Genomic DNA, 11,895 nt, shown 5'->3' with positions numbered 1-11,895 from the left:
TCATAGACCTTATTTCCTTTCCTTATTTGCCAGTGGGGAACATATTTACAGTCGAAAACACCTTATGGTAGTCTCACATTGGCCTGTCTAACAGTGTGGGCATTTGTCCAGTGCTTTTTGACTTGAAAAGGCTCTTTGAAATTCAGTAGATAAGACACAATGAAAAATGTAAAATTAGAATTTGTAGCTAATAGGAGTCTAAGAATGGGTGATTAAATATTTCCAGCATGGGATCTTTAATGACCTTATTAGGACTGACTAGTTAACATGAATTACACCGTACTTTGCACAATTTCGCAGATTTTTATAAATCTTAATTTAGTGAAGCTAAAGATGATAGAAAAGACAAAAATTACAGAAAATCTATGCTTCATTTGAAATTCTGATTGCTATGCCAACAACTGATCCAACCTGCAGAAACACCCATATTTCATGAGCGTATTATTGAAATTGATAATCCCAAAGTATAATGGCAGTCACACTGGAGTCCAGTGTTGGGAAAGTTCTCTTTCTACGTGAACTAGTTCAAAGTTCAGTTCACACATTTTAAAATGAACTAGTTCAGTTCATAGTTCACAATTCCAAAAAACGAACTAGTTCATAGTTCTTTTTTTTCATTTTTTTTTTCATATATTGCTCAATTACACCATAGCCTACTGTAGAACCACAGACAGCAATTATTTTATCAGTTGTAACTCTGAAACTGTGCGTCAGATTTCATCTTCATATCCAGTTTTGAATCCTTATCCAACCAGGGTTTACATTAGCATTGAGGGGACAGATTTCCCCATTGTTGCTTTAATGCTTTGTTGCTGTCCATTCACTTCACACTAGTAGCACCTGCAGCTTTCACCCCTACAGTATATTCTCAAAAACATCATGAAAAATGTGCTGCTCAAATGGTCTTTTTTATGAGTAATTATTAAAAGAAAAGTAGGAAAGTAGTCTTTAAGGTGCAAATGTTTTTTTTTTTTTTTTTATAATTTTTTCCATTTGAAATTCCATTTCAATACGTACTAAAAAGGAATCCTGGAAAATTATACCAGGCAGGTTTAACAAACAAGTTACATGGATAGTAAAACCCTCAAGAACAGGGGTCTTCTTTTCCAGACCAAGGACCCCCAAACTGATGGCGAGATGGAGCGGGGACCCCCTATTTATATATATTGTATGAAATTGTGTCCTATAGTCACTCTATTACAGATGGAGTAATGTAAAGAAATTAATTTCTCCCTGGGATTATTAAAGTTTTTCTGATTCTGATTCCTGGTTGTTGTGAAGGAAACGGTGTCCAGCTTGAAAGAGCTCCTGTGTGTCGCTGAATGTGTGCATTGATGACTGAAAGACATCTTCTGCCTCCATTTATCTGTTTACTACAGTGTGTTGATTTCATGTTAATGAGTATTTAAAGACATTTCAATTAGTGGGGGAAAAAAATGCAGGGGGGGAACATAAAAATATCAACTAACCATGCAGACCCTCATGCAGTACCTCCGTAGACCCCCTAGGGGTCGCGGATCCCCTGGTGAAGACCTCCGCTCAAGAAGATTTTACTAACACAGGGGTTCTCAACCTTTTGCAAGCTGGGCCCCCCCAAAGCTGGTTCATTGCAGTTGGGGCCCCAGTGCCCCCCGCCCAGATCCCCCATCCCCCCGCCCCGCCCCGCTCTACCTTGCATAGATAGATAGATAGATAGATAGATAGATAGATAGATAGATAGATAGATAGATAGATAGATAGATAGATAGATAGATAGATAGATAGATAGATAGATAGCCCTAGGCTATTATTTTTAGGCCCACATTATTATTATTACCATCATCAGTAGCGGTAGGTAGGCCTATTATCATTTCTAGGCTATTGTTATAATTGGCAGTAGCACCAGACTTCTAATGTGAGCTTGCAGGCATTATTATTGTTATTATTATTATTATTATTATTATTATTATTATTATTATTATTATTATTATTATGAGTAGTATATGCCTATCATTATTACAAGGCTATTGCTATATAATTATGAGGTTACATGCTTTATTGTTGTTGTTATTATTATTATCATCAGTTGGCCTATTATCAATACTAGGCTATTGCTATATAATTAGGTGATGTTAATGTGAGACCTGAGCCTGCTTTGCCTTGCAAAGATCCTCAATTCTTGGCTCAATGTTTGATAAGCATAGCCTCAAATCATCCTCGATTTGTGCACGATTGCGGTGTTTTGTTTTGAGTGCAGTCATTTTTGAGAATCCTGCCTCACACAAATATGTCGACGCGAAAGGAAGGAGAATCTTCAAGGCGACGTCACAGAGTTCCGGGTATTCCTGCATCAATGCTGCCCAGAATGACGAAAGAGGACAGGAGCTAAAGAGTTCCTTCAGTCTACTGTCACTCTTCAGCTCAATAAGCTGTTCCTGCAAATCAATTGATAGCTCGTTTGCTGTGCACACAAACGGATCTCGAACCCATGCAAAAGAGCGATAATCCTCTTTAAAGTACGTCGCAAATTGTTTTCTCATTGCTGACAGGTGCTCAGACGCTGATTGAAATAGGGAGGAGAAATCGTGTGACGCGCCTGCATCAGTTATAAAGTCTGTAAGGCAGGGGAACATGTCACAGTTCCCTCGACTGATGCGGCCATGCCAGAGGTCTAGTTTTTGTGTGAAGGCCTGCACTTTGTCTGCAAGGAGCAAAATATGAGTTTCGCGGCCTTGCAAAGACAGGTTGAGGCCATTCAAGCGGTCAAATATATCGACCAAATAGGACAGAGACGCAAGCCACATAGTGTCATCCAGATGCTTCGCCAGATCTGATTTAATTTCTGTCAAAAACCACTTCACCTCCTCTCGCAGCTCATACAACCGCTGTAACACCCGCCCCCTGGAGAGCCAGCGAACTTCAGTGTGCAGAAGCAGCTGTTCGTGCCCTGACCCCATCTCCTGGCAGAGGACCCCAAACAAGCGAGAGTTTAGCGGCCGTGATTTTATGAGATTTATTATTTTGACGGATTGGTTCAGCACAGAGTCAAAGAGAACCGGCATTTTTTTAGCAGCTAGTGCTTCGCGATGGACCATGCAGTGTGTCCATTTCACAAGTGGAGCTACTTGCTGAACGCGAGCAGCTAGGCCACGCTCATGCCCCGTCATTGCCTGCGCACCATCCGTGCATAGGCCAACGCATCGGTCCCAAGCCAAACCATTTTCGCGGATAAAAATGTCAAGGACATTGAAAATGGCTTCTCCTGTAGTGTGTGACTGAAGAGGCCGGCAAAACAGGACATCCTCCTCAATCACCTTGTCCCGCAGATACCTGACATAGGTGAGGAGCTGTGCCTGCCCAGCAACATCAGTGGATTCGTCCAGCTGCAGCGCGTAGTAAGGACTCTTTTTTACAAACTCTATCAGTTGCTCTCTGATATCGTTGGACATGTCTACAATTCTCCTAGCGACTGTGTCATTGGACAGTGGTACTGCACCGAGTTTGGCTGCTGCACTATCGCCTATCATTATTCTGCACATGTCTTGCGCTGCCGGCAAAATGAGAGTCTCTGCGATTGTATGCGGTTTACCCAGTTTACCGATCCTTTTGGCCACTACATATGATGCCTCCAAACACTGTTTAGACACAGTGCTGTGCACTGAAATGGTTGCCTGTTGCTGATGGAGGCCATCAAGCTTTCTTTTAAAATATTCGACCGGTTTATTTTTAATGCCAGCATGCTTTGTTTCGAGGTGTCTTTTTAATTTGCAGGGCTTCATACTGTCATTTGCCAGCACCTCGGCACATACGACACACTGAGGTCTCAGTTCAGCCGTGACTGTAAACCCAAACTGCAGGTATGCTTCATCGTACTTGCGAAGCTTTTTTGCAGCTGGTGGTGCGTTGGTTGGCTTGTTGGTCCTCACAAGAAATTTCTCCATTTTAATTTGTTTTCAATAAAGTTTAAACTATGGCAATATGTAACTATGTGTGGTGTATGTTGAGAGACGTATCAGGGGCTAATCAGTCAGGACTTAGGCACAATCTTTCATTAAAACCAAACAAAATAATTATTTTGCAGACAATTCAGATTTTATTTTAATTCTTAACGATTGTAGTCCTCGTGTGTGTGTGTGTGTGTGTGTGTGTGTGTGTGTGTGTGTGTGTGTGTGTGTGTGTGTATCGTTTGGGTAGTTAGCTAAGTAACTACTGCCTAGCAGTTTAACAAAATTACTGGCTAGGGCTGAGATATGATCTAATCTTAAAGAATGTTTCTGGGTTTAGTCTTTAAAAAGACTGTTGGGGTTTGTGTAGTAAAGGCCTATGTAAATCGAGATTGATAACAGACTAGCGAGAGCTGGCACAAGCGAACTTGGCAAGAGACTAGACTAGAGTGAATGGAGAGCTATGTCGTGAGTCAATTTAAATGCAGTGATTTATTTTTGTGAGAGTGAGTGAACATTTACACCCCGCTCTGTAAGTCAAGGCGGGAACGGCGGCGACCATGCGCATGCGCGATTCATTTGCAGCCTGGACACAGAGGGGTGTGTGTCTCCTTTCTGCTGCAGGCTGGGACTGCTGCGCGAGGTTACTGAGAGACTGACCGCCTGTGAGTGCCTTTGGACGGGAGAGGGGCTCATGGCAGCACCCGCTGCTCGTTGAGCACAGTATGCCTAACTGCAGAGTGATTCGTGCTTTCGAGTCTCCAAACACCACAAAAGTCTCCAAAAACACCAGTAAAAGTCGCGGGATATTTTGACAAAAAATAATTTGTATACAATGTCGCTTAGTTCACTCAAGGCAACAGAAATGTCCGCCCGAGGATGAGTGTAAACTCCACACAGGAACATCACCGAAAACTCCCATGGGAGAAAAAAGGGGCGGCATTTCAAAATAAGACATTCCAAGTTGACGTTGCAAGTTTTGTTCACGATGACACAATCAGTGCACCAAAGTTCGTTAATTAAAAAACACTCACCTCCACCCTTCGATTTTCCGGTACGCTCCTTCACCCTGTCCGAGCGATGGACAGAGAAGCCCGGCGGCTGGAAAGAAGAATCCAGCACGCCGCTGGAAGCCTGTAGCGTCCCCACTCAGGGGCTCAGCTGTACGGCGTATGTGGCGATACCTCCGCCCAGTCCTTTCGCTCTGCTCCCGACTTCCGCGGCCCGACTCCTGGCCTTGTTTACCTCGAGTGGGGCACGCATCGAAATCAGCACACCTCAGTCCAGTATTGGCAAAAGACAGACCACAAACTTCCTCACGGATCCTCAGAAGTGTCTCACGGCCATAATTTAAAGTGGTAAATACATCAAAGACAAAAACAAACATAAAACAGCCAGCACACAGGAGAGCTCTTGCTACGGCGCCCTGTCTCGGCGCCATGATCAACCACCCGCTTATCACCGCATTTGCGCTCACTATCGACAAAACAATCAAATTTGTTCAAAACTTTTTTTTTTTAATCAGTCCAAACACATTTTAATTTTTATTCAGGAGTTATGTATATACAAAACTTTAACTTTTTATGAAATAAAAAGTTAAAAAAAAAAAGATAAAAAAAAAGATAAAAAAAAAGTGTAAATTTTTTTTTTCCAGTTTTTTTCCACTCCCATCCTGTAGCCTACTCGCGCCCCCCCGGGAGAGTGTCGGGGCCCCCCCGGGGGGGCGCGCCCCACCGGTTGAGAACCACTGTACTAACACAAACTGAGGGACCAGGCTGAGGTAGGAATTTAAGGTTACTGAAGTGCGGATTTTTTTACTGAAAGCCGGCGGGCAAACTTGTTGCCATCATCCTCACCGACCACCTGGTCATATACCTGTTTTAAGTCGCCTACATGCTGCTGTAGCTTCCACGCTGCATTTTTTTTTGATGACGCACGCGGCTGTAGGCTACAACACTAGTAGCTGGTGTTGCCAGATTGGGTGTTTTTCCCGCTACATATTAAGGCCTGTTTACGGTGTGATTTAGCCGGGGTTTCGCCTGGAGGGCTTTATAGAAATCTGGCAACCTATTGAACGGAGTTGAACTGAGAGAGCGTGCCGTTCACAGACGCCAGAATGAACGAGTTCACAATAACGTTCATCAGGCAATAATGCAGTACGTTCAGTTCACGTTCGCCCAAAATATGAACGAGTTCATGAACTTTCGTTCAATGAACGCGTTCAGGCACAACACTGCTGGAGTCTATTCAAGATGCACTCAAGGTAATGAGGTAGGTAGTCTGATCACTGCACTTAACAGAACCCAACCAGTTTATCCAAAACACACAGAGAGCATTTTACATGAGGTATTTGGAACCTCAGATTGCAAATATTGGATTACATACTTATAAATCACTCTCATGAGGATATTTGAATTGGCTATCATTAAATGTAGTGTATGAAGTGTCCCCCGGTAGGATTTAAAAATAAGAAGAGAAAAATAAAGGGACTCAGAGAAATAGAAAGCAAAAGGAAAGCAGAGAACCGAGACAAGAGTGAGACAAACGTTTCAGACAATTACAGCTAAATCCAAATGTCTTCATGTCAACAGACTGAGCCCACTGTTCTTGCTTGTGCAAACATTTTGTAAGATTGATAATCATTTTTTGGACTGCTATAAATCCATGCTAAAGTGAAATAAAGCCAAAAAGCTCAACTTAATTCCTTCATTTAGAATTTGGATTCCAGTATTTGGGGTCACATGCTGCACGAGTCTGGACAGGGGTTTATTTTTCTAACTAGAAAACCTACAGGTATGTAACTAAAAGTGTGGTCAAACAGAAAGAGGCCTTGGCAGGGCTTGGATCCCACTCAACCAACATCCCCACATCATTCCTTGTGTGTTCATGTGTTCAGCTCTGTTCTATACATCCGAGAGTGAAAGGGCCCGGAGATTCAGAAAGGAGGATTGTGGGATTTGGGCCCGACCAGAAGGCCACCTCGGTGGCTAGGGTTACCTCCTCTCATTCTCCCCTTCCCCTTCCCTCCTTTTTTCCACATGAAAAGGAAAACCCTGGCTCTGTCCTGTTTTAGAGAAGTGGTGCGTCTGTGAGAACGCTCTACGCCAGGCTGGGTCTACTCGGTCTGAGGAAAACCGCAAACAAGAGTGTGTTGAGGCTCCACTTTCCCTTTAGAAATGCTCATCATAAACATGCACACCACCTTCGTAAAATCCGCACACTGCCATAGCACTGGTGTCTCTCTCTATGTTTCTTCACATTTTAGACAGATTCGTTATTTATTTGATTTGGTTTAGCTCCGTTTTGCATCCACCTTCTTTAAATGGTCAAACATGTCAGCGGTAATTCATGTTGATAGCAGCTATCGTCCAAATATTTCCAATGTAACTCTAGCCGAGAAATCACTGGTAAATCCTTTTAATTGAGCTGGTTGCTGAGGTGGCTATGAGTCCTGCTTTCCTTGGCCTGTGGGCTGAGACCGACTTTAATATATGCCTCTTTTGTGTTTACAGTGAAGTTTCGGATTTAACTCTCATCCCTGCAGTCAGCGCACCTGATGGGAACAGATAGGCTGAATCTGCTAAAGCTGTCAGTCAGAGTTATTCTTGGCTGAAGGTGCAGTTTGTGTGGGAGGTGAGTATGTGCAATGAATCTATGGTGTATCAGCATGTGTTTAATTTGACCAAATGGGTTTTTCTTTGTATACAATGTGGCGCAAACTAGCAGTACAAGCACAGAATGCGTTTTCTAGTACACTTTGCTTAAAGAAAGAGATTTATTGCTGATAGTTATGCTAAGAAGAGCCGAGTAAAAATCTAAAACTACTTTAGGGTATTTTCAATTTTAAAGGGTTCTGCACCGAATCGGGATAAAAGCATGTTGATTTTTTATTTTTCTTTGCATTTAGTGGAGTCCTTTATTCACAATATAACATACAGGAATTGAAGCTGGGAATCGTGCATTGTTCCAAATCAAGGTTTGATTACAAGTTCACAACTTTATGCGTCACTGGGGAATAAATATGATGTGATACAGAAGTCCATTTCTCTTATCCAGTTTTTTTAAACAGCACAGACATGAAAGCCTCATAGCAAGTAATATAAATGTGTATATGAGCTCTGGGATTTTTTTTTATTCAATCACATCAACAGTAAAATAGGAAATGTAAACACTCGTTATAAAGTGTACAATCATAAAATAAAAGCTTATATGACATTATTTTATGTTGTAATCATACATTTCCATATTAATCAAGTTACTTAACTAGCAAGAGAGACTGATATGCAAAGGATCAAGTAAATTGATTTGATTTACTGGTACAAGATCGGGTACAGTCCTTTAAAATTGGGCTATAAAAACTGGGACTCAAGCCGATCATGTGATCAAAATTATAGATGCAATGAAATGGTAGGGTAGTAGAAAGTTATAATAGGACCTTGGAGGACAAAATTGTAAGACTTTCCAGTTCTTTGCTTCTTACCAAAAAAAAAAAAAAAAAATTTAGTTGTAAAAGAAATTTATCAGAACAGTGATAAATACTGAAAACATTTGCAGAGGAAAAGCACCATGGCAGATGTTAAAAAAACAACAGCAATACTGTATAGTAAGGTAAACATACTAGGGATTAAATGTTTTGTCAGCTAGAATACTTTGTGCGATTAATTAAAACCTATTTGCAACCTTTATACACACACACAGACACACTTGCACCTTTGCTGTCTGTATTGTGCTCCCCCCCGCTCCGCCCCACAGATGTTCCCCCTCATGGTGATCTCCAGGATTTGGGCAATGTTTTTGAAGCATAGGGCCAATGAGGTTCTGCAAAGCCCGTGAGATTTTACTGGCAGGGCCTAAAAGACAATCCTTACTACCTCCTGAACTTCTTGGTAATGCAGAGCTAGTGCTGACCATGCCATCTCAGGAGCTACATGTGTGTTCAAGCACAAACACACGTGCATTTTAATCTAACTCACAGCAGGGGTGTACGACTTTATCGAGGAACTTTGAAATAACTTTTTATTAGGCAACATCTAAGCCAACGTTAACTTCTATCTCTCTCTCTCGGAGCTGATGAAGTTTAGAACCATTCACATATTTTTCACTAATTGTTGGTGTGTCTTCAAAATGTCAAATATGAATTCCATGTTTTAGTTTATTGAATAATGTTCTTTCAAATATAAATTCTTTAAAGATAGTTTCCTGGCTGTTAGCATTGATAAAATGCATGCACATGACTCACAATCAAGAGGTTTAGCGATTTTTCTCATGCTACACTCATGGGTGGATGAGAACCTGCATTAAAACAAACTCTCACCCGATATATTTTTTAAGGATGTGCATTCTTGTCTTATATCTAAATATGATTTAGTAAGATAGGATGTACTGGATGATAAGCAAAACCATTAATACCGAGATGCAATGCATTCATAACATTTTACTTAAATAAGGTCCTGCAGGAATTTATGTGGAATTTTTCTAATTTATTACAGCACAGATAGACATCAGTATGTCTGTTCTATGGAGCATTAGAAAAAGAGGCAGTATTGTGTAAGGGGCAACATTAAAGCATCCTCTGATTATCATAATAATTTCAAGATCCAAATTTAAATTCAGCTGATGTGGGATGAAGGTAGACTGCAGTGTTGTGACGTGCTGATGTTATCAGCAACAAAGTTGTAAAGCCATTTCCTTTTAAACTGCACCATACAACAAAATATGCACAGCTGCAGAAAGCTGTGATTTTCTATTTTTTTCTTGATAAAATGTGATGGAATAAAAAAAAAAGAAAAAACAATTCCAGCTGCCGTCCAGCCAGCTGTCATCCAGTCTTGTGCTATACCAGTTCCCAAAGCCCAGGAAGCTGTGTTCTTCGCCAGACTCGGCATAGCGAAAGCGGGTGGGCTGGACAGAGCCAGACAGCAATTATGCCTACAATTAACACAAGGCATGATTTGTATTGTGTGGAAAGAAGGCTGCCAAGCAACTAAAGTTGGTGACACTTTTGAATTACATAGTGTCTTGGCAAGCAATTAAGGCACACCAGATGATAGATGTTAGAAAGACACCAATAAAGACAATTACAAACAGACGCTATTTTTCCATCGAGAGAGATGAGACAATGGATGCAGCAGCTTTGGCCAATTTGGTTTTTAATGTTAGATATGAAAGTGACAGTTTACCTAAGGACGACTTTTTGTTTCGTCGCTAATTATTACAGATTAGTACTACAGCTGAACTAATTTACCAGACTAATTAGACCAAGAGCATGGAAAGTTAGCTGGGGTGATTGCCGGAACAAGTGAAATTGTGCCTGGAAATTTATCAGACTTATTGTTGCATCAACTGTTCGGTGCCAAAACAGTTGGAATTTGTTGAAAACAAATGTTGAAACTGTTAACTTCCTTCAAGGCTCGACCTACGCTTTCATGCCTGTTCAAAAAGCTCTGTGCAGAGATAGGCGCTGAACATACAGAACTCTTGCTTTTTGAAGAGACTGTGTGGCTATGTCTACTGGCATCATTGTGTTACATTTTATGTGTTTAATAAAAACCCCAAATCCTTAACTACTACAACTTTCTATAAACATTTATGAGATACAGCAGTAAATGAGTGCTTCGATCGAGATGTAGTTGTTTGAAATTAAAGTTTGCAACCTCTTCTCACTATGTGCTTCAGCTTTAGTTCTGTTGACACCGTTAAGTCAGTTTATGTGGCCTGACAGTTCATAGCTGAGTTGCTGTTGTTCGCAAACACTTTTATTTTGCCAATACATCTGACAGTTGACTTTGGAATATTTAGGAGCAAAGAAATTTCATGACTGGATTTGTTGAACAGGTGGCATCCTATGCAAGAGCATCCTATGATCTCTATGCCACCTCTGCTCCAGTGTCCTGTGGTGTCCCGTAGGCCTCAGTTCTTGGTCCGCTTCTTTTCACACAAATATATATTTACCACTAAAGAAGGAAGACTCCACCTCTCTTCGATCTCTGTTTTAGGTCTGGAAGATTTTAATGCCTGGGTGGCCCTACATTTCTTGAAATTTAATGAAGATAACACAGAGGTAATGATTTTTGGCAGATTCGCTGTAGATTCCCTGACCAATCTTGGCTCTTTGGCCAAGTATGTCAAGCCGGTTATTACAAATTCAGGGGTCAAGATGGATGCTGGTATTAAGCTGGAAGCACGCATTAGAGCTGTTGTAAAATCCATTTTTTCCACGTAAGGCAGCTGGCCAAAGTAAAACCTATTCTTTCCAGACAGCATTCTGAAACTGTGATCCATGCATTTGTGAGCACACACCCAGGCGCGCTGGAAGCTGTTTCAAGCGAGGGGGGCTGATGGCTGGGTTGGAAAACACATGACGTCATTATGTTGAGGGCTGTGGCCGACGTTTTTAACATAAAATTGTAGGCCTACATTTGTCGCCAAAAACTGCCATTTAAAATGCATCGGAACAAAGCATGAACATTTTAAACTTTATTTCTTCTCTTTTAATCATTCAAAACAAACAACAGCTCCCAATCAACAGGATCAGGAATACTTGAATAAAACATGGCCTAAATATAGCCTAAACTGAGCATTGAACGTCTTGAAAGTCCATTCGACTATGGATATGGGGAATGATTTCATATCTGAAACAAAAAACACATACAATAAAAAATTAACTAATTTCATATTTTATCACTAAATAGCTTAATACAGACAAATTTAGTGATATGCAGCCTTATTCTAGCGTAGACTTCTTCAGCCACAGGACTAAGATGAATAGGCACATAAATAACGCTAAATGCGGCAGTATAGGGGAATTAAAACCATTTCTTACCTCGAAATTGTCAGAAATACGTTTCTGCTGCCTATTGCTAGCCAAGCCTAAATGAATGTGAGGTGGTGGAAGCTTCTGGGGGAGTAGCCTAGTTTTTTATGAAATATTAAAATAATGAATCATTAGTTTATATCTTATACACAGCCCATC

General features: G+C 41.0%; 1 protein-coding gene across 1 annotated transcript; it reads right to left on the bottom strand.

The window, feature by feature from the left end:
- Positions 1 to 2,111: 2,111 nt before the first annotated feature.
- LOC119779552 (zinc finger BED domain-containing protein 5-like) lies at positions 2,112 to 3,428 on the bottom strand. The gene has a single exon (XM_038279230.1). The coding sequence runs from the start codon at positions 3,426 to 3,428 to the stop codon at positions 2,112 to 2,114; it is 1,317 nt and encodes a 438-aa protein (XP_038135158.1).
- Between the last annotated feature and the right edge of the window lie 8,467 nt (positions 3,429 to 11,895).

Source organism: Cyprinodon tularosa, unplaced genomic scaffold, assembly GCF_016077235.1.
Source record: "Cyprinodon tularosa strain WSP-4 unplaced genomic scaffold, ASM1607723v1 ctg149, whole genome shotgun sequence".
NCBI lineage: Eukaryota > Metazoa > Chordata > Actinopteri > Cyprinodontiformes > Cyprinodontidae > Cyprinodon > Cyprinodon tularosa.
The sequence above is the reverse complement of the archived record's forward strand: the minus strand, read 5'-3'. Positions and strand labels throughout refer to the sequence as shown.

Excerpts from the sequence above, each read along its gene's own strand:
- LOC119779552 (XM_038279230.1), bottom strand. The coding sequence starts at position 3,428 with ATGTCCAACGATATCAGAGAGCAACTGATAGAGTTTGTAAAAAAGAGT.